This window comes from Hemitrygon akajei, chromosome 10 (assembly GCF_048418815.1).
Source record: "Hemitrygon akajei chromosome 10, sHemAka1.3, whole genome shotgun sequence".
In the NCBI taxonomy this organism is placed as follows: domain Eukaryota; kingdom Metazoa; phylum Chordata; class Chondrichthyes; order Myliobatiformes; family Dasyatidae; genus Hemitrygon; species Hemitrygon akajei.
In genome coordinates, this window is record NC_133133.1 from 153,983,480 (window position 1) to 154,007,519 (window position 24,040).

Sequence of the window (24,040 nt, forward strand, 5' to 3'; positions counted from 1 at the left end):
CATGATCCAAATCCCTTCATCTCCTGCATATTCGTATGCCTGTCTAAACAACTCTCGAACACCACTATCATATCTGCTTTCACTACCACCCCTTCCCTTAGCCTCCATTCTGAGAAAACTACGTCAAGTTTATCCAAGCTGCTATTAATTTGGCAAATTCACTTAGCTCTGTTATTTTTTATAATTAACCATAAAATTGCATGTTATGAGTCCTTGCAACTGTCAAGAATATAAAATCCTATTTTTCTGAATTAACGGTGTGCAATTATTTCCCTAATTTGAAAATCAATTATTCCAGTCAATGATCCTACTTTCCTTTCTCTCGTCTTGCGCAGACATGCCCTCCAGTTGAACGTAGTGGCCACACAGCAGCTTTTGGTGCTGGCCCGACAGATGCAGAAGCTTGATGCCTTCATCCACATCTCCACTGCTTATGCCAACTGCAACCGGAACCATGTTGATGAGGTCATCTACCCTCCAGCTGTAGAGCCAAAGAAACTCATTGACTCTTTAGAGTAAGTCTTTTATAGTTTTGTATTAATCCATTTTCCCCCCTTTTTTTTCCCCCTCCTATCAACTGTGTGAAAATTGACAGCTGTAGATAAAGGAGAGGGATGAAGAGAACAAAAGGGAAGGTCAGTGATATACTGTACCCTAGGAGAAACTGAATGACAACAATGCTGGTGGTGTTGGTTAAAAGATGGTAAAGCCCAATCAACGACAAAAGGTATATCTCAGAAATACGTTAAGGGAGAAAGACAAATTAAAAGTAAATTTACCGAAAGGGAGAAAGAAAAATAATTGAGTGATAGAGAATGCAATCTGTGTTTGAATGAGATTGGTGGTCAGAGAACATAATAGTGGTCAGAGAGTAGAGTTGACAGACAACATACTTAGAAAGTGTAACTGATAGTTGTTGAAGCATTATCATTAATGGGGTAGTTGGAGGGTATAATAGGTATCTGAACAGTGTGATCAGTAGTTAACGGGATGTGGCTTGTAGTCAGAGGTATAATCATACAGAGGTGTAAATTGGAGGTTGTGGGTCAGTGTAATGTTCAGGAGGTGTATTTGTGAGTCAGGTTGACATATCAGTATGTGGAGATCTGGTTCAGTACATTTTCAGTGGGAGGGGATTTTGGACTAGGATCATAAGCTTGGGTGTAAATGAGAGCTCACCATAATTAGGGGTGTAAAGTAGAACCGGTTAACTACCCACCATAAAAAGGCCTAACATGGTAAAGATTTTCCAGTGATGGTCACCAACCTTTCATACAGGTCTCCTCCCCAAATATTACACTGACTCTGAAAACCTTTTCATGTTTGATTAACCTTTGGCGATGCAGACAACACATGCCTGAATGAAAATTGTAGAGTTTGCTTACAGGATCACCTTTCATGGTATTGGATGCTACCTGTATGTTCCATGTCAGAACAGACAAAAGAGAATCCAGAATGAAAATTGAGGACTTTATGCTCTGAATAAAGTCTGGTCTGGCTTTAAATTATTGTGTAAAGTGTGATTGTGGCGTAACATGCTGTTTGCATAGGATTTATATGATGGTGAATTTTGCATTAGGGTTTTGAAAAGCATTTTCAAGACACTTGAAATAAAACAGAAAATACTGTAATAGTCAAATTTTCAAAATTTATGGTATTCTGCTCTTGGTTCGAAGTGCCAAGTACATAGTTTTGGCATTTATTCTGCATGCCTAGAATTGTTACCTTTTGACTTGATGGTTTGGATGCTTCCAGACACAAACAATATGAATATCAAATTAATTTACACTACCTTAAATTCCATGCAAAAGATCAGGTTTGTTGATATCAAATTTCCCCACATGTTTTTATATTTGCACAGAAACTGTCATGCATTATGCTAAGGGGTTGTCTACATAGTTTTTGCCATTCTGAAAGTAGGAACAATTTTCACCTGTCCAATGACTGCTGTAGTGATGTCATCAAGCCACAAGATTTTTTTAAAAGCTATTGATTAAAGGCTTAATAAGAATGCTAAAACATATAATTAAGTCAAATCATACTATTGTGAAATGATTTTCCCCATGTTACTGATACTGCAATAGTTTTGTTTGTGTGATTAATGAATAGAGTAATCAGTGCAGCTTAATAACTCCTTCAGATACAAAGCCTTGAGGTCAGGATAAGGTATGTAGTCTTGCTTTGTCCACAACTTCTCTATTGGAAACTGCGTAGCTAGATTACACCCCACTCTGTTCTTAACAGATTTCTGATTCTGATTCTGATTCTGGGATCTTTCCATGCAAAACCATGTTATATTTGTGATTTATTTGAAATCTGTATACGTTATTAACTCTAATTCACAGATATATTTTATAGATAATCCCTTCATTCATGAATTCTGGTGTCAAAATTTATTGATCTTGTCCACAAGAAGGATCTCTGCTTGAAACATCAACTTTTTAATCCCTTCCATAGATGCTGCCTGACCAGCTGAGTTCCTCCATTTTGTGTGTTGCTCTGGATTTCCAGCATCTGCAGAATCTCTTGTGCTATTGATACTGTCTTCTGTGCTGGTGAAGATCATTTGTTTTTTTATGACTTTGATGGCTGCAGTTAGAAACATAGAAAACCTACAGCACAATACAGGCCCTTTGGCTCACAAAGTTGTGCCGAACACATCCCTATCTTAGTTATGGAAAACATTTGGCAACAGTAAACATACTTGTTGGCAGAGAATTTTTTTTATATTGAACTGCCTGTTAAGATCAAATCCCTACTTCACTAGCTGGTGGTGCTCACTGGAGCAATGGATTACAGTGAGGTTTTTTGATTTGCTTCTAAATGTGAAACTAGTTTACTTGTATCCAACTCTCTTGTATCTTTCTCAGTTGCTAAAGTGTGTTTTTGTCTTTTACAATGATTCCTTCTTTTAGTTTTTATAATGTACCGTACCTTAGTTCTGCTTTGCAGTTTTTCAAGGCAGCAAGCACCCTTGCCCTTGGGTTTGAATCACAGCAAATATTGTTGAGCCGCTCAAACTGCTGTTCTGTAGTTTTAGCCATTTGAAGTTTTTCCCAATCCATGTGGACAAACTCTGCATGATGCAGAAAATGATGGCTTTCCTGAATTAGAATTATGGAGCTATTTCAGGTTTCTCCACTTTGAACTCTATTGAATCCTAATATGGTCTGCTTCCTTGTTTCTCGGATATACAGGCAACAAATCAGTCTGCACCAACATCTCCATTCATTTGCAGAACAACTGTGATCGACCAAGATAAATTTTAGATAAAGTAAAAGCTTGTTCGTTGTGGACCTGCTGGATTTGATGGGTGCCTAAGTAACCCAGTGTCCTGAGTGGCTGTCTCCACGTTGATGTTGCTGTTCATCAGGCTATTGGCCAATGGTCTGGTTAATAGATTACTATTGTTCTGGTCATACCTTTGGCACTGCTGCTGTTGGCCTAGCCACTCCCTAGTGCTACCCCTCCAGCAGTGCTGACTCTGTTGGTTCACCCATTCTCTGAAGTGCCAGATAACTAAACTATTGTTCTAATTTTATCATTTAAATTCTGTTTAGTGCAATATTTTAGTTTGAGTCTATTTTAATCATTTTGAAAATACTTGTTGCATTTCTTATTTTAAATTGTCCTATGGAACAACAGCCTAACCAGGTGATATGACTTAGTCTTCTGTCTGACTGCTTTGCAACAATTTCATGGGCAGGACATCCCAGTGTATTGACTATATAGGTTCCTGCTGAATTGGAAGGCTCTGACATTGATCGTCCAGCACTTCACAGAATATCAGAAGACAAGTTAGGATTGTTGGTCAGCAGTAGCTTGCCACATGCAGGGGTTTCTGTGTCACTGTTGCAGAAAATTACTCTTGATATAGATGAAAATGTTGCCATCCTTCATACATCTGGTTTGCTTATCCCAATCTCTATTTTTAAAAAACTAAAATTCCCTCACTAAACTTTTCTGCCTAATTTGAGCATCATTTGGTAATCACATCTGCTATTACTAGGTACTTGCAAAGCACATTGATCCTGTTGTGTTTAACAAATCCACTATTATCATTTCTTTTAAACTAGCTAGGCTATTGCTCTGCACCCAGTGCCGGAATTAAATTTGATTCAAGCACCATCTACTCTCTAATGGTCAAATAGAATTGCATAAATATACATTTTATGATGAAATGCACAGTTTTTGATAATAGATTGGTCCAGTGGAAACATTTTGAGTGGTGATGTTAAGATTGTAGCTTTATTTAGGATGTATTCCAGAGTTCCATATGTACCATTCATATTCAAGTTCTCAGGCAACTCCAAAATGATGTTAAAAAGGCTTTATTTATGCTATTTTAAAAACTGTTTACTTTTTAAAATTTCAAATAGTTTTCTTCAGTTTACAGTCTACTTCACAGATGAAGAACAACGAAAACCACATTATTTTCTTTGGCACAGTCCTGTCAGTCATGATCCCTTCTTTCCACTAGCTTGAAATAGATTACTTGCGGCTTCTCTTGTTTCTTTTTCATCAATGTAAATTTTTTCAGGAATACTATGTTTGAGGCATACTACTGTTTGAGCATTTATTCCACTAGTTTTTATTTTGAGTAAAAGTAGAGTGATACAAAGTGGCCAACATAAAAGGAAATGACATAAGGTCTTGTATATTTTTGACCTTGGATTTGATTGTCTCACAGTGAAATTAAATGTGCCGTTTAAAAAAATTTTTAAATGTGCAGACACAGCATTGATCAGAGCTCTCACACCATCAGAAAGCTTCTTGTAATGTACGAGTCTGGCACTGAATTAACATTCCAAATGACCTACATTAGTCACAAGGGTAAATGCGGTCAGTAGCCACTCTTGGGAATAAGCAAACCATTTTAATTGGCAGATGTAGGTAAGAATGACAAGCCAAGTGGGATTTTAAAAAATTATAAGGTTCCTAAACCTGTGGTTGTCATTCCAGTTACAGAGTAAAGCAGTCTAGAAATAAGCTGTTTGGCTCATCAAATCTACATTTGTCCTTTTGTTGAGTGATCCTGTTAATGTGATTCCCTTTGCTCTCTTTCCATATCCTTACAATTATTTTTCTAGCAATTATTTATCCAGTTCCCTCTTGGCCACTACATTCAAAGCTTCCTGGCATCCTATTGGATTACTTCATGCACAAAAGGATTTTCCCTCAGTTCCCAGGTTTTTAATCATAAATCTATTCTCTCTAGTGATTGCTAGCCTTGCAATGGTATATTTTTGCTTACTGTGTAAATCTCCCCAGAGTTTAAACACTTCTGTTTGATATCTTTTTGCCCTTCTCTCAGTAGAACAATTCCAGCTGCTTCAATCAATCCATTTAGGACTTTATTCCCTAGTGTGTTAGACAATGAGGGGTAGATTTTTATAGATGTATATAAAATTGAGGAGTATGCTCAGGGTAAATGCAAGCAAGCTTTTTCCACTGACTGTGGGTGAGAATGGAACTAGAGGTCATGAGTTAAAGGATGAAAGGTTAAATGTTTAAGGGGAATACAAGGAGAAACTTCTTCACTTGGGATAGTGAGTGCATAGAACAAGCTGCCATTGGATGTGGTGGATGCATGTAAGAGAATATGGATAAATACATGTATGGGAGGGGTATGGAGGATTATTGGTTGATGGTATAGGAAGAATAATGGGTCAGCATGGACTAGATGGGCCAAAGGGCCTGTATATGTGCTGCATTACTCTAACTCTTATGTACTTCCAAACTCTGTAGAACAAGGAAAGGAATAGCATAGCATCTTTCAAATTGCTCTGCCTGTCTCTGAGCACTTGCCAATGAGATATCTAAAGAGTGCAACGTCTATTTAAAATTTGCAGTACATCTGTGATACCAAGCACCATATCTGTCCATATAGTGAACTTAACGACTGGATTAATGCAATGCTTCAAATTATTAAAGAATCTGAATTTAAATTATGCCTGCTAATCGCTGTTCTCTTGAACATCCAGCAAATCTAATTGTGACTGTAAATATTAGGCATGGTTATAAACCCTGCATAGAGTAGGTAGCTGATTAACAAGTTCCCTATTACTGGTGGCAGTAGTATGTATTAGTTTTGAATTATTTGAAAGTGGGCATCTGATCTAACTATAGTACAGAAAGGTCCCCACCTCTTGGATCCTATTTCTCTCACCTCATTTTATTTGCTTAATTCATTTAGGTCTGGGAATTTAAGGCACGTATAACAAAAATGTTATTAAAATGAAGCTAAATTGAGTCCTTTACTGTCACTGACTGAGATTTCCAGACTCGGTTAAAGTTGCAAGTTGGGCGTAGTAGATTGGAGCCAGGTTTGAAAATGTAAAATTTTAACATTCTTGCTTTCCCCACCCCCACCAAGATCTTGGTGCAGAAGCAAAACACTAAATGTTATTCTGCATGTTTGTTATTCACAGTTGATTGTACAAATACTATAACCAAAATTAAAATGTAGGCCTTTTAGAGACTCCCATGTCTGAATAACATTTGGGGTCAAGGAGAATTGTTACAGTTGTTATGAGGAAAATAGTTCTGCAATTGAAGTTTTGTATATTGTTCATTAATAGTGGAAAAAATGAATTATTATAAAAGATGGTGAGGCCATTTGTCTGAGGAGGTAAGTGTGCTGGAGCAGTCCCATTCGAATCAAATACAGTATATCATCTCTAACAAGTGAAGTAATCTTTGATGTTTTGCAGCAGTGTCACAGTTCAAAGACTTAAAATTGTCATAGACTACAAGAATGAATAATATAAAATCAAAGAAAGATGGCGGCACCATCCAACACAGCGGCGCCTTGGGGCCAACCAAAGGTGTTTCTTTTTTAAATGCCTTCTTTATGATCGCAATACAATGCTGGCCTCTGAGAACTTTGGGGACTGTAAATCTGCGCCATCAGTGAGCTGCTTGTTGGCGGAGGAACTGGCCTTGGTGCAGACCATGTTGCTGCTTGTTACAGGAAGGCAGTGGAGTTGGTGAGTGAAAGTTGGCTGCAGTGCAACCGTGGGCAATTGTCTTGGATGCTTCTCTTGTGATCGAAAGAACCTGGTGGACATTGATAATGTAAGGCGCCCCAGGCCTGTTTCTCTTGTTCAGTGATATAACAGAAGGCAGGGAGCTGCCATATTTGAATGTAGGTTTTCAGGCTCCTGGACCTTCTCGTCAATGGTAGTAATGAGAAAGGGCATATCCCAGAAGGTGAGGATACTTAATATGGATGCTACCTTCTGGAAGCACTGTCTCTTGAAGGTATCTGCGATGATGAGGAGAGGTATGCTCCTCACGGAGCTAGTTTTCTTTGTGTACATATTATCCCTTACCAAATTCTCTTCGACACTGATTATGTTCCTACCTCCCTTATGAACAGTGAATTCCAGATCATAACTACTCTGGAGAAAAAAGCTTTTACTCACACTGCCCAATTATGTCTAATTATTTTGCTAAACTCTGGGTTTTTGGTATAACTACATATATCCTGTTGGATTTGTCTCTTAATCCAGTACATTCAATTTTCTCACAAAATCAGGATTGGTCATTGTCAATTTCCATTTTTTAAAAATCAATCTGTTTATCATTACGAGTCAAGTTCTAAGATGACACTGGAAAGTGGTGACTCTTTGCATGTAGCTCAGAAGGGACTCATCAAATATTCTGATTTAGGACAATACAGCTGAAATCCAGAGTCACAGCCATGGGTACTTCAAAAGACAATTTTATTTTAAGACAAAAAAATCCATTGATCCTCAAAATCAGTGGACTCAAAACTGCAGACTCTAGCCATGAGTGCAGTTTCCCTTTAAGAAAAGGAAACACTGACAGCGTGCTGGGTAACAAGATTGAAATGCTGGGCCCTGATGCCTTTGCTCCCTACAATAAAGTAAATCAATAAAGTATGTCTGTCTTGTTCGTTAATGTATAGTCTCTGGAAAATGAAGTTGAAGTCCTCAAAACAAGATTACAGAACAAAAGGGGCATCAGGGACTGTTTGGGTACCTTGTTTCATGGAAACATGGCTCAGCTCAGCATTCTTCATCCTCTGCTTGAACAGGATAGTGGAGTCTTTTAAAGATAGAGGGGGTGGCGTTTGTATCATTAACATCGTAGTGTAGACATGGCAGTTCTGTCTCAGTCCTGCTCACCCAACCTGGAGCATCTTGTGTGTCATCCATTTTATTTGTCAAGGGAGTTTTCTGTCATCATTCTATTAACGATGTACATTCCACCCTGACTGATGTCAGGCAGACATTGGAGGAGCTGAGTAGCATGATCAACAGTTAAGAAATTGTACAGGCCTTACCTTCCTGATCATTGCCAGGGATTTCAAAAGGGCTAGTTTTAAGTCTGACCAACTACCACCATCATATCCCTTGTGGAGCCAGAAGAGCCAACACATTTGACCACTATTACACCACAATCAAGAATGCTTATCATGCCATCCTACACGCACACTTTGTTAAGTCCAATAACCTGGCTGTACTACTCCTCCTGGTGTTCAGGCAAAGACTGAGGACCATAGCAACAATGGTGAGGAGCATGAAGATATGGTCAAAGGAGGTGGAGCAACACTTACAGGACTGCTTTGAATCAGTGGACTGGGCAGTATTCGGGGGTTCACCTTCAGATGTAAATGAATATGCCACAGTTGACACTGACTATGTGTTCCTGGGTGTTGGCAGCCTGTGAAAATCTGTCTTGATCCCAAAATATTAATGTAATTACAAAGAAGGCATGTTGCTGTCGTAGTTTGTTAGGAGTTTGAGGAGACCTGATACTGTCACCAAAGATTCTTGCAAATTTCTAAGATGTACCAAGGAGAGCTTTCTCACTGGTTGCTTCACTCTCTGGTATGGACGGGCCACCTCACAGGATTGTAAAATGCTGCAGGGGGTTGGAGACTCACCCAGCTCCACCATGGACACTATCCTTCCCAGCATTAAGGATAGCTCCAAAAGATGAAGCCTTAAAAAAGGTAGCATTCTTCATAAAGGACCCCTCTTCTCATTGCTACCATCACGGATGATGTACAGGATCCTGAAGATGCACTCAACATTTTAGGAACAGCTCCTTTCCTTCTGCCATTCCTCTGGAGTCAGATTCCTGAACAGACAATGACCAACCCATGAACACTACCTCACTATTTTTGCCCTCTATTTGCACTACAGTAGTTATTTTTTTTTTTTACATATTTCTTACTGTAATAATTTGTTATGCAGCCACAAAACACAAATTTCAAGGCATATGTCAGTGCTATTAAATCTGATTCTGAGCAATTTGATTACAGAGGGCTCATTATAGAAGCATGAAATGGTGTTTGATTCTCAAAATATTCTCCAGACACTTGCTTGGAATAAGTATCCATGAGATTATGATTAACAAAAGACGAAAGGGGGAATTTTGAACTTAGAACAGTGCAGCACAGGAACAGATATTTCAGCCCACAGTATTACGCCAAAATAATTAAACTAGTAATGTAACGCCTCACTAAACTCATTCCTTCTGCCTACACTATGTCCCTATCCCACCATTATCTGTACATTCAGGTTCCTATCTAAAAGCATCTAAAATGTATTTGTTTCCCTATCTCTCCTGACAGAGCATTCCAGGTTCTCACCAACCTGTGTGTGTGTGTGTGTGGCGGCGAGACGGGTTGGGAGTCTTGCTCCACACATCTCCTTTGAACTTGCATGCTCTCACCTTGAATGCATTCCCTCTAGGGCATATTCTGTTTTATAATGTTTTTATCTGCAACTGCAAGCAACCTGTTTATCAGAAATCATTCTAGAATTTTAACCACAGATGGAGATTTAGAAAGCTATTGTCTACAAATATTGTTGTGAAGTGCTACCTTTGATATTGTCTATTCAAAAGCAGCTGGATTGTGCTTGACTTAGCCCACTATTTGTGTTCACCTTTCTTGGGATGCCTGCAGCCACCATCTTTTGTAGTGTTGTTTCCAATGTGCAGGTGGCCTCATTACTGCAACAATTTTGCAAAGTATTTTCTGCAATCATTGGAATTCTTTGCTACAGGAAGCTATAGAGGCCAAGTCTTTGGGTATATTTAAGGCAGAGGTTGATAGATTCTTGATTAGTCAGAGCATGAAAGGATATGGGGGAGGGGGAAGGGAGGAGACTGGGGCTGAGAAAAATTGGATCAGCCATGATAAAATGCTGGAGCAGACTTGATGGGCCAAAGGGCCTAATTCTGCTCCTATATCTTATGGTCTTTGCCACTTTCACTGTAATTGCACTTCCATTTCATTCTGTAAATTATCTATGGGCTATATCCTGCTCATGGCTGTCCAGGAGTTCTGTAGGAAACCAGAGTTTAGCCACAATGTGTATTTCAGGCTTACACTTTGTTTTAGGTAGCGTGGAAATGCAGGAAGAGCACGATGCTAGATATGGACACATCTGACTTCTTGCTTTGTTCTTGGACGTGGAGCCACTTCATTTTAGCGGGATTACTGCCTTGAATGAAAATGGTGTATCTACTCCATTGGCTTAGGGCATGCTAGTACAAGAGGTCTGAATTGACTTTGAGCTCCAGCAGGTTCTGAAGCTCAAAATCAAACATCCCCAGTATGTAGGACATCTTCAAGAGCAATGCAATAAAAGGCAGCATCTATCATTAAGGACCCACATCACTCAGGACATGGCCTCTTCTCATCAGGGAGGAGGTACAGGAGCCTGAAGACACACACAAAACAATTCAGGAATAGCTTCTTCACTTCTGCCGTCAGATTTCAGAACTGACATTTACTGCCGCATATCAAAAAAATTCACGACATATGCCAGTGATATTAAACCTGATTCTGGTATCTAAGCAGCAGGATGCAAGTGCAAAGTCCTGAAACATTGATATGTCGATTGCATCTATTCAGTGATTCTGTATTGAAGCCGTCAGTTTGATTGCTCAAAGATTACTGTTGGACTTGCACGCAATTACAAATCACACTATGTCAGAAGTCCTGCTGGGATCTTTGTGTGTGCCGTTATAAGCTATTTTGTGCTGTACGTACATTTAATAATTAAATTGCTCATTTTGAGAGTAGCTGTAATATAACAGTTCACGTAGTGTAAATTATTTGGGGGGGCATGGTGCTCAAGTTGAACTATGAAGAGCTAGGGATGATAAAATATCTTTAAGAAAATGATAGCAAAGGCTGTGACTTAACCAGATTAATAGATTTAGGAAAAGCTGATTTTGAGAAGCTAAGAATAGAACTTGTGAAGATAAAATAGGTAACATTATTGACAACCAAATGAACCATTTAAAATAGTGGTTCCCAGAGTGCAGGGAAAATGCATTCTTCCAAAATAAAACTGCTAACTCGCCCCTTGTGAGATTCTGTGAATGAATAAAGACACAAGGGAAAAACTAAGGGTAAGGAAAGAGACTTGCATTAATTTATAGACAAAAGGGAACAATTAAGAGAAAAAAAGGTGTACATTAAGTAAATAAGCAATAATGAAGTCATGGATGAAGATGGAGGAAGCTATTTGTCCTTTTGGTCTTGCTCCACCATTCAATGAATTTGTCTTGTCAATCTGCTTCCATGTTTCTCCCCATATCCCCTGATCGCTTTGGTTTTAAAATTATATCTAACTTCTCCCTGAATATATTGGTCTCCTGCTTTCTGTGTTAGAGAATTATGCAGTGGTTCATTTCTCTCTGAAGAAATTTCTAACTTCAGTTTTAAATGCATATCTTGCATCTGAAGGCTGTGATTCCAGGTTCTGGACTTCCTGGGCAATTCCAACCATTTGCCCCGCATACCTTCTGTCTAGTCCTATTAGAACTGAAAAGATTTATTAGAACCCACTCCCCATTTTAACCCAACTACTTTATGACAAGTGAATGGTTAAAATCTGCAAAATCACCTTTCCAATCATGAAACAACGGTTTTTATTTTGCTGTATCAACTACCTCTGTTCCAAAGTGCATCCACTGAAAGCCAATTGCTGTATAAAATAAGGTAGTCACACTCAAATTGGAACAAGCAGACAAAAGCATAATACAGTGCAATTCTTGCACCCTGAGAACTTTAGTGTCAAACCAGCAGATTTTCAGGCTATTTGATGTTACTCCCACTGGTACACAAATGCATTTTTATCTCACTATTTTACACTTTACAAATCAGTATGATAAATTTTGTAGTAAATACAGTAAATTTAAAGAGAGTGGGAAATACACAAGCAGTCCTACTCCAACTCCAAGCTCTGGCCATGCATCTCACTTGCATTCTGAATCTCTGGCTCACAATATGCCTCCTTACTGAATATATTGCCCGTGAATGTAAATGTTTTGCACTTTTTTCTTTTGTTTGTTTTATTATGATTGAAGTTTACTTTTGAATTAAAAATATTATAAACCAATGAATGAGTTAAATGCTTAAGCAATCAGTATTTATGAACAAATTGATGGTGGAAAATTGAAGATTTTCCTGTGCAGGAAAAAATCTAAAATGGATGCATAAAGGAAAGGAAGCAGAAGTTAATTACTTAGTCTCGTAGTAGGTGCCTTGCAGGTACTGCTAGGGAAGGTAGTGGGGAAAAATGATAGTGGCATTTAGATAGGCACATGAACAGGAATAGAGGGATATGGAACATATAAGATGATGAGGGGCAATGATCATGTGGATAGTCAGAGGTTTTTTCCCAGGGCGGCAATAGTTGCCACAAGAGGACACAGGTTTAAGGTGCTGAGGAGTAGGTGCAGAGGAGCTGTCGGGTAAGTTTTTTACGCAGGGAGTAGTGAGTGAGTGTAATGGGCTGCTGGCAACAGTGGTGGAGGGTCTTTTAAGAGACTTTTGGATAGGTACATGGAACTTAGAAAAATAGAGGGCTATGGGTAAGCCTAGTAATTTCTGAGGTAGGGACATGTTTGGCACAACTTTGGGGGCGAAGGGCCTGTATTGTGCTGTATGTTTTCTATGTTTCTGTGTGCAGGCAGATGGGATTAATTTGGCATAATTTTTTAGCAGATACATAGTGGGCTTGATGACCTGTTATTTTGATGTACTTTTCTATGTTCAAGAATTCGCAGCAGATCTGTTTGGTATTTTCTTGTCTGACAAGCTCAGAATCTCAAACCCATGTTTGTCATAGTTCTTCTGTGGCAAGGACTTGTACACAGTCTCAACCAGGTTCTGTTTTACTGAAGCAAAGTTCTGACCAAACTAAGGAGTAGTCAGCTTCTAACATAGAAAAACTGCTTATGTGATCTTCTGAATGATTGCCTGGAAGTTAGAGAAAGGTTTGATTGGATCATTTGGTAATTGCAAGAGAAATGAGATATAAGACCACACCAAAGTCTATGGGATGCCCCAAAAATAGGGCTGAGTTGGAAAATTTCCATTAATTGAGTTTAATACAAAACAGCATATTGCAATAATAATTTTTTTTGTTTATCTTTTTGTTAGCGTATTTTACCAACTTGACTCACGATTAAAATAATGTACCGTGAGAAAATTTATGCTTTAATGAGCTTTGTATTTACATCTGACCATGCCTCTGCCAACTAGCATTCCATCTTTGAAATAGTCCAAACATCTATCTTCTGATGTTTAAAAATGAAACCAGTTCTTTTATTGCGAAAGCCAACTTGCGCAGAAACTGAGGAAAAGTTAGGTGAAATCAGTAATAAAATGTAAGAAGATTGTGATATCCCAAACTCCTCTCCTCTAATTTTGAATAAAAAATGGATATTTCATTCTGGAGCAGTTCAGCGTGCTAGCCCTTTTTGAAGAAATCCTCCAGCATTTTCTTTCATCACAGAAGCCAATCTTTAGCCAATTCACTTCACTCTGCATAATATGAAGAACTGACTGAAAGCACTGGATATAACAAAGCCTGTGATCGCAAGCAGCATTCTGGCTGTAGCAGTGAAGATCTGTTTTCCAGGATCTGTGTGTCCACCCATGCTGTTCCCATACAAACATACCACTGGTATCTACTTGGGTATGTTCTATTAAGAAGATGCTGACAAATTCAGTCCAGCTAGTAACATATCATCAGTCTCCTCTCATTCAACGCTAAAGTATAGAATGCATCTTCTTACCAATGTCCTGCTGAATAATGCACTGTTTGGATTTTACCAGGACTCTCAAATTTGGAGATTATCACAACCTTCTGAACATGGCTCAAATAACTGATCTCCTGAGGTGAAATAACAGTGACTTTCCTTAACATAAAGGCAATATTTGTTCATGTGTGGCTTTAGAAACCCTTGTAAAATTGAAAGTAATGAACAATAAGGAGTGGCAATCATGCCTTGCACCTAGATGTTCATCTTATTCCCAGGATGTTGCTGCAGTAGTAGTTTGGTCATTGTCCTAAACCCAGTCATCATCAACTGTTTCCTCATAGCCTTTCTTCCATCAAGTGGCCAGAAATTGAGCTGTTTGCTGCTGATTATTCAATGATCCATTCCATGAAGCAATCTATGCCTGCAGTCACCAAGACGTAAACAGTTTTCTAGCAATGGTTGATTAGTCATCTGTAATAATCATGTCACAAGCTTCAGAGGCAGCTTGACCATCTACCCTTAACAATCAAATACGTTCCAATTGCCTAGTCAACCCCCAGTCTCCCCCCTCCTCCCCATCAATGTCCTGAAGATCACCATTGACCAAAAACTCAGCCAGACCAATCATGCAAATACAGTCACGACAAGGTCACCAGAGTCTGGATAATTTACAGCAAGTGGCTCAACTAATGGCATCCAACAGAATTTCTTGCATTTGCAAGACACAAGTCAGTGGTATATTGGAATATTATGCACTTGCCAGGATGTGTACAGCTTCAACAATCTGCTGGATACTGAAACTAAATGGTAATCTTTGCAGAGATGTCCGGATCATGAGAAATTAATAATTAAAAAAGCAAGTTCTTAGAAATAGTGATTCAATACTTGGGGTTTCTGAGTTTATAACAGTAGTTCCTTAAGTAAATACTTAACCCACCACACTTTTTGTGTACAAGTAAAACTGTTTATTTTTACTTATTTTGTTTTGGCTTTTAAATACTCAGTTAAGTATGTAAGATTCTGAAGTGATTGCTTGACTGTTGAGATGATTCATTTCGCTGAGGAATTTGGAACTAAGCAAACAGAGACTCAAGATAAAGGGTCAGAGACATTTTGGATGATGTCAGGATGAAATTCGTCACTTGTAAGATTGTGAATACTTGGAATTTTCTACATGGGAAATCTGATGATGCTTAGTTAAATATTTTTAAAGATGAGATAAATAATGCTCTGGTATGAAAGGGATATGGCAGGAAAGTGGAGTTCAAGAGAAAAGACTATTTGTAATCTCAACAAAAAGTTAAACGAGATTGAAAAGTTGTATGACCTCTTGCTATGTTCCCTTTTCTGTCAATTTTACATTGCTGAAAGGATGATGTCATTTATTCTCTGGAATCCTGTACTAAAATTAAGATCTTCTGGTGATGTTTGGAATTTAACAAAGCTTATTTGTTTTTACTGCAAGGATCTTGTGACTCACATGTCTACAAATTGGAATATAATACAATCAGACAATAGACAGTAGGTGCAGGAGTAGGCCATTTGGCCCTTCTAGCCAGCACCGCCATTCACTGTGATCATGGCTGATCATACACAATCAGTACCCCGTTCCTGCCCTCTCCCCATATCCCTTGACCCCGCTATCTATAAGAGCTCTATCTAACTCTCTCTTGAATGCATCCAGAGACTTGGCCTCCACTGCCTTCTGGGGTAGAGCATTCCACATATCCACCACTCTCTGGGTGAAAAAGTTTTTCCGCATCTCTGTTCTAGATGGCCTACCCCTTATTCTTAAACTGTGGCCTCTAGTTCTGGACTCACCCATCAGCGGGATGATGCTTCCTGCCTCCAGTGTGTCCAATCCCTTAATAATCTTATATGTTTCAATCAGATCCACTCTCATCCTTCTAAATTCCAGTGTATACAAGCCCAGTTGCTCCAGTCTTTCAATATATTACAGAATTAACCTTGTGAACAGCACAGTTGACTTTCTGTTCAAAATTGCTGAACTAGTGTGTTTTAAAAATAATGTAATCTGCTTTGTCTGTAGCTTTAAACAAGAATAAGAGTCATCCAGTCAATCTCTCAGGCCTGTTCCATTTGGCCTCAGCACTATTTTCCACTCTCTCTCAGACTGTGTAGTTAAATGTCTGTCATTCTTTTCTTTGAATAGAAGCAATAGCTCCTAGAGTTAAAATTCCAATGTTTTATAATTCCATGAGATGTTTTTCCTCATTTTCATCTGAAATGGGTGACCAATGAAACTATTCTGAAACTTGTCTTCGAGTTCTAGATATCTTCAATAAGAGAAACATTTCCTCAGCATCTTGTTCCCCTCAGAATCTCAATGTATTAACCTTTTGTGCAGTGCCTTCAATCTTCCTTCATGCATATACCACTTCATCCCAGGAATCAACGCACAAAACCTTTTCTGCTGTGCCTTCAGTGTAAGCACATCCTTCTTTGTATATGGAGACAAAAGTATGCAGTACTGCATCGGTATTCTCATCAACATCCTGAGAGTCCTGATCCAACTATGTGAACACTATTCCCAAGAAAGCACACCACCACCTCTACTTGGTAAGCTAAGGAAATTTGAATGTCCCTATTGACCCTTTCCAATTTTAATAAGAACGTTATGGAAAACACCCTGTCTGAATGGATCAGAGCTTGGAATGGCAACTATCCAGCCCAAGACTGTGAGATCAAAATCCCAAGCTGCTTATCCATGTCTGTTGACTGATGCTGGCAACCCCTTTGGATGGGCCATGTGAAAAGATGAAGATGGCCACACCATCAGTAGGGACTACACAACAGGAAATGATGGGGGGAAGTTTCCAAAGCCCGGCCACACTTCTGCTGGGCAATGCTTCAGAAATCACTCTCCAAAAAAAAAACGAACAATATTACAATATTAATAGGCTACTGATCATTACCATATGGCACAAGGTGGTTAGTCACAGTTAATTGGGTAACGTGAATTAGCGCTGAAGAAATAGTCTGCAGTTAGTAGCTCAAGATCTGATTCTACTTTGTTGCCTCAACACCTGCTAGTTCCTTGTTTTGTTTCTTCACAATGCTTTGTTTGGCTTTATTCTGTGGGCTTGTGCCAGACTGAAGTAATGGAGCTTGTAGCTTATGCAAACTACTTTCCAAATCTAGGTGAGGATTGTCCGGTACATGTTCTTTAGTTGATCCTTGCTCATAGTGAGGATAATCAACCTTTGCAAATAAGATGACTGATGATTACAAGAATTCCAAATTCTACTTTTGACTCTACCCTTGCTTCTTGCTCAACTCTCCCACAAACCCACAGGGTGTGTTAGGCAGCGCACACAAAATACTGGAGGAACTCAGCAGACCGGGGAAGACTGCCAAAGGGTGTTAGCCTGAAGTATTGACTGTACTTTTTAACATAGATGCTGCCTGGCCTGCTGAGTTCCTCCACCATTTTGTGTGTGTTGCATGGATTTCCAATATTCAGATTTTCTCTTGTTTGGATGTGTTGGACAGTAGCTTTTCATTTTAAAAAAATTAGTGATTTTAGTCTCTGCTCGGGGAAAAAAATTGGAAGTTGTTTTCTACTCTGTATGTTTGGGTTGAAATTGCTTCATTATTTTATCTCCATGCTGCTATGGGATCTGCAGAAAGTTCCAAATGGTTAAAGGCTGTTTCTTTCCAGTGCTGCTTTTTGAGGGTCAGGCTCATGTCTGCCAGCTGCTTTGTCACAGTTCTCAAGTCTGCACATCAGATGATTAGCAATATCAAGTAACTTCTGGCTTTCATGATGTCTATCCTCTATTGACATTAGCTCGAACCAGCCAATCATCAGAGATATAGAGATATATATATATATAAAATAAGCTCTTCAGAATTAAAAGAGTTCATTTTTGAATGGAAGTATCGTGTGTGAATCTTGAATACAGAATGGTTACTCTCTTTCGCATGAATGTGATTGTTGGACCTGATGAATCATACATGTGTGACCACTTTGGTAGCAGCAGTGAATGCCTTGCTTAAAAGCAAAGCCTGGATCATCTGAGCTTCCACAACCAAATTGAGACACTATTTCCACTTGAGCTGTTTGGAAGTTGAGATACCTGCTATCACCACTTCTGCACAGTAGTGGGATCTGTGCTACCAATTCTCAGCTGGTGATACTGGTCTTCTGGTTCTGTGCACAGCCTAGCTAAAGATAGAAGATTGCAGCTTGGTCTCACAGACTTTCTAAGAAGAAGGCCAGGTATTTCCAGCCACATTCAAATCAGCCTGCTCTTGTGGGCCATCCCGTTGTGGTCCCAACTAAGTTCACTGGAGCAGAACTGGAGAACAATCTGACCTTCTGAAGAGTTGGCACACAGTGTGCCCAGGCCTACTGCAGTCCCCTCTGCTATAGCTTCTCTCTGCGTACAGGAATTCTGATGCAGTGATCAGGAGCCTGAATTTGATGTGTTAAGGTAATAAGAAATGACGTGTTAATTATAGTTAAATCTATACTCTGGATTGAGAGATAACGATCAAACATCCTGTTTATGCCTCAATAAGCTTTGCATAAGAAACTCACAGGATGTCAAACGCTCCCTTCCTGTCTGCACTGGCTATTCCTTGGTTGTTCACAGTCTCACAAGTATTTAATGAACAAAAGTATGTGTGCATATTGTGGGCCATATATATGTATACATATTAATTATATGCATACAATTAATAATTTGGGTAAATATAATAATTTTCCATATAGAATTTTAATATCCATCTTAAACATGCAAAGTTATCTGAAATGTAGAAGGATAAACAATTATTGCTTCATCATGTTGCACTTGGACTCCTCAAGGATTTTGTTGCATCAATCTTAAAGCTTTCCTGAAGTTTGTCATTTTTTTCAACATTTCAAACTATGGAAGTTGAGTATCAATATAGGTCATGTAATTCTCTTAATTTGCTCTTTAGATTCCACTTAATTAAGATGATTAGATTATAAACAATCTTTCCATATTTCTGTTTTACAATTTAAATTCTTTCCTTTACCTACTGTTTGTTTTGCAAGTGTCCTCGGCCATTAGTGGAGGAAAATAAGTGATTTATTCAGTGTGATCACTTGTACTATTATTTCTTCCCTCATGCTAAATTAATTAAACATCTGCCATTAATTAATGTGACTGGCTTAAATTATTAAACTTAACTTGGCAATTTTTCATGATTTTTAAAAAAAATATCCTTTTTATTCCAGATGGATGGATGAAAGTATGATCCAGGATATCACCCCCAAACTGATTGGAGACCGACCAAACACATACACTTATACAAAAGCACTTGCGGAGTACGTGGTCCAGCAAGAGGGTGAGGATTTAAATATCGCCATTATCAGACCTTCCATTGTTGGAGCAAGTTGGCAGGAGCCATTTCCAGTAAGTAATTTTACTTTAATCCAATATATTTTAACAGGATCCTGCTACTATTTTAGCTCTGAGCCAAGAGGGCAGATTATATTTTTAATCTTACTACTTAATCTTTTTGATAGACCAAAGGAGGGAACCATTCAGCTGGATGGACCTGAGAGCAGGGATGCATCAAAATATGCATGAGTATTTTTATTTGTTCAGAGTTCATTCTTAATTCATCCCTACTATCATGCCCAAAGGAGCACATGAACTCCCTTGGAGTCCACGAGGGTGCTAGAGATAAGAGGATAGCTGCCTATTAATGTAACCTGTGAGATGCACGATCAAAGAGCCTTTGTGAATATGTGAGCCTTGAGCTTGTGCTTTATAATAAGTTAAGGATCATTGAGAACAAGTTAAAGTGGAAACCAAACACTAGAGAAGACATTGATTGGTGAAAGAGATAAAGGGCTGGAGAAGGGGGAATCTGATAAAAGGAGAGAAGACCATAGAAAAAAGGGAAGGTGGAGGAACATCAGGGGGACTGGTAAGGAAATAAGGTGAGAGAAAGAAACAGGAAAAAGGAATAGTGAAGGGGAATACTGGAAGTTCAAGAAATTGGTGTTCATGCCATCAGGTTGGAGACTACCCAGACAGAATATAAGGTGTTGCTCCTCCAATCCGAACATGGCCTCATGAAATACCTGAATACACCTAGTCCATTTTCTGGCTGTCCTCCCATGGCCTTGGTAGCTAAAAATGAAGAGAGTACATAAATATTTATCTGGGTCTGATTACCACTGTTAAATGCTTTTAAAGTCATGGTTATAAATTGTCATACTCATTTGATACTTAGAAACCTGAATTATTTTCAACTTTCAACATACTTAGGTTTTTCCTTTAATTTTTAATTTGCTGAATCAATTTGTTTTAATAGTTTATAACATTTTCAAAATATTTGTTTCTTGTTTACAATGTCTATAATCTGACATCCTATTACTGAAGTAGTAGATTGTGCAAGCTTGTCTGTAAAAAGAAACACGAAAAAAAACATCTTGCTGAATATAGTTAGCTGCAACTGTAAAATCATGAATTAAATTAAAAAACTAATGTTGACTGTTCTAATTGAATAGGGTTGGATCGACAATTTCAATGGACCAAGTGGGCTTTTCATTGCTGTATGTAAAGATTTTTTATTTCTGTTTTAATCAGTACATAAACCTTTATTAGATAATGAATTTGTAAGCAAGAAAAATAAAGATCGTTGACATTCCTGGGTTCTTCATACCCATATGGTAAAGTGAAGCAGCATTCCCAAAGTGCACGTCACAAATTCGGTTTTGGGATTACCTCTGTGTCACATTCTAAGCCACTTAGATAGCTTGGCCAGGCATAACATAGGCTAGTCTACTGCCAGTACTGAGCATGTTCTGAGAAATAAGATACATTTCTCCTGTGTGAACCTCAATCTGCCACTGAAACTGCTGTAGATCCTCTAGATGTCATGACAGAAGGAAATTACATTGCTGACTTTTCCAAAGTCCCCTTTGCATAGATGCATAACATCTGGGGGGAGGGGAAGCACAAGATGGAAATTGCCCCTCCTTTTTTGTTAACATTGTTTTACATTCATGTGTAGTGTTACTCCCACAGGATAGCTCAACATATCCAAAGATTGACTGTCAGTTGGGTCATAGTCCTTTAATCCACAACTTTACACATTGACAGTGCACAGTTCCTGACTGAAGGGTGAGGGAAATCAGCACTTGTATATTTTGTGTTTTGCAATTTGTAGGCAATGAGAGCATTAAACCAAACTTGTTAATTACAGAGCAAACACGAGGAAATCTGCAGATGCTGGAAATTCAAACAACAACACACACGAGCATTTTGTGTGTGTTGTTAATTACAGGTTTCCTTTCGTACCCAATGTTTGTTTGCTAGGCAGTCATTCGCAGAATGTCACATTGACTTTCTAGAAAAATGTACTTTTTAAACACGTCAAACATTCTTTTCCCCCATAAGTCACTCCTTATTCCTTACAATAATTTCTTCTACTTTACCCTTCAAGGAACCCATGTTTACTTTTGTGAAATTTTTTTTGCTCCAATATAAGACAATAACACCATAAAATATTGGAGCAGAAGTAGGCCATTCAGCCCATTGAATCTGCTCCACCATTCAATCATGGGCTGATCCAATTCTTCCAGTCATCCCCACTCCCCTGCCTTCTCCCCTACCCTTTGATCCCTTGGCTAATCAAAAACCTATCTATCGCTGCCTTAAGTGCACCCAATGACTTGGCCTCCACAGCTACTCATGGCAACAAATTCCACAGATTTACCACCCTCTGACTGAAGTAACTACTCCGCACCTTTGTTCTAAATGGACTTCCTTCAATCCTGAAGTTGTGTGCTCTTGTCCTAGACTCCCCTACCATGGGAAATAACTTTGCCATATCTAATCTGTTCAGGCCTTTCAACATTCGGAATATTTCTATGAGATGCCCCCTCATTCTCCTGAACTTCAGGGAGTACAGCCCAAGAGCTGCCAGATGTTCGTTCTTCATACGGTAACCCTTTCATTCCACAAATCACTCTCCTGAATCTTCTCTGAATCCTCTCCAATGTCAGTATATCCTTTCTAAAATAAGGAGCCTAAAGCTGCACACAATACTCCAAATGTGGTCTCATGAGTGCCTTATGGGGCCTCAACATCAGATCCTGCTCTTATATTCTGTACCTCTAGAAAAGAATGCCAGCATTTCATTTGCCTTCTTCACCACCAAGTCAATCTGGAGGTTAATCTTTAGGGTTCCTGCACAAGGACTCCCAAATCCTTTTGCATCTCTGCATTTTGAATTCTCTCCCCATCTAAATAATAGTCTGCCTGTTTATTTCTTCCACCAGAGTGCATGACCATACACTTCCCAACATTTTATTTCATTTGCCATTTCTTTGCCAATTCTCCTAAACTATCTAAGTCTCTCTGCAGGCTCTCTGTTTCTTCAACACTACCTGCTCCTCCACCTATCTTTGTATCATTGGCAAATTTAACCACAAATCCATTAATCCCATAGTCCAAATCAGTGACATACATCGTAAAAAGCAGTGGTCCCAACACTAACCCCTGTGGAACTCCACTGATAAGCTGGCAGCCAGCCAGAATAGCATCTCTTTGTTCCCACTGTCTGTTTTCTGCCGATCAGCCAATGCTTCACCCATGCTGGTAACTTCCATGAAATTCCATGGGCTCTTACCTTGCTAAGAAGCTTTGTGTGCAGCACCTTGTCAAAGGCCTTCTGAAAATCCAAGTACACCAGATCTACTGCATCTCCTTTGTCTACCCTGCTTGTAATTTCCTCAAAATATTGCAGTAGGTTCGTCAGGCAGGATTTTCCTTTCAGGAAACCTTGCTGGCTTTGGCCTGTCTTGTCATGTGCCTTCAGGTACTCCGTAATCTCATCCCGAACAATCATTTCCAACAACTTCCCAACCACTGATGTCAGGCTAACAAGTCTGTAGTTTCCTTTCTGCTGCCTCCCACCCTTCTTAAATAGCAGAGTCACATTTGCAATTTACCGGTTATCTCGTACAATGCCCGAATCTATCGATTCTTGAAAGATCATTGTTAATGCCTCCACAATCTCTCCAGCTACTTCCTTCAGAACCTGAGGATGCATTCCATCAGGTCCAGGAGACTTATCCATCCTCAGACCATTAAGCTTCCTGAGGACCTTCTCAGTTGTAATTTTCACTGCATGTACTTCACTTCCCTGACACTCTTGAATGGCTGGTATACTGCAGCTGTCTTCCACTGTGAAGACTGATGCAAAATGCACATTTAGTTCCTCTGCCATCTCTGTGCCTCGCATTACAATATCTCCACTGTCATTTTCCATTGGTCCTATTTCTACCCACAACTCTCTTTTACCCTTTATATACTTAAAAAAGTTTTTAGTATTTTCTTTGATAATAGTCACCAGCTTCCTTTCATAATTCATCTTTTCCTTCCTAATGATCATCTTAGTTTCCTTCTGAAAGGTTTTAAAAGCTTCCCAATCCTCTATTTTCCCACTAGCTTTGGCTTCCTTGTATGCCCTCTCTTTTGCTTTTACTTTTAATATGGAATTTTTATTTCAATTTCTTATGGTTTATTCTTATGTTCCCTTTCCTTGTTAATGTTTTAGCTAAAATTTTTTCGATCCATGGGCTTACCATTTTTCATATGCTGGTTAAATCGGACACATCAAGATCAATGCAGTTTGACCCAATTACGTGACTGCCCCAATTAGCTGAAGTTTCATGGAAAATGAATAACAAATAATGTATTTAAATTAAATGCAGAACAAGTCAGGACACTACCAATACTACAACAGTACTTTAAAACTGTATTAGTTCCTAATAGTTATCTACAGAGGATTTCATCCAGCGTATGCTGCTGTGTTCTACTGACTGCAAAAGAACAAAATTAGCACACTTAGTGCAGATAATGGACTGCCTTCATACAGAGCTTCAACTGTTGTATCCTCCAAAACTCTTTCATTGTAACATTCAAGATGATTGTCAATACCTTCATATTCTTCATAGTTTTTAACTTGTTGAAGTAGTGAAATTGTT

At 38.8% G+C, this 24,040-nt stretch overlaps 1 protein-coding gene across 5 annotated transcripts in view; it reads left to right on the top strand.

Annotated features, from left to right (window-relative positions):
- Positions 1 to 24,040, top strand: part of LOC140734848 (fatty acyl-CoA reductase 1) — a 157,108-nt gene that overhangs the window by 97,635 nt on the left and 35,433 nt on the right. For all 5 annotated transcript variants that reach the window (XM_073059435.1, XM_073059437.1, XM_073059436.1 and 2 more), the window contains 3 exons: positions 336 to 515; positions 19,271 to 19,448; positions 20,555 to 20,599. In XM_073059435.1, coding sequence (XP_072915536.1) covers positions 336 to 515; positions 19,271 to 19,448; positions 20,555 to 20,599 — 403 coding nt within the window. The remainder of the gene's footprint in view (positions 1 to 335; positions 516 to 19,270; positions 19,449 to 20,554; positions 20,600 to 24,040) is intronic.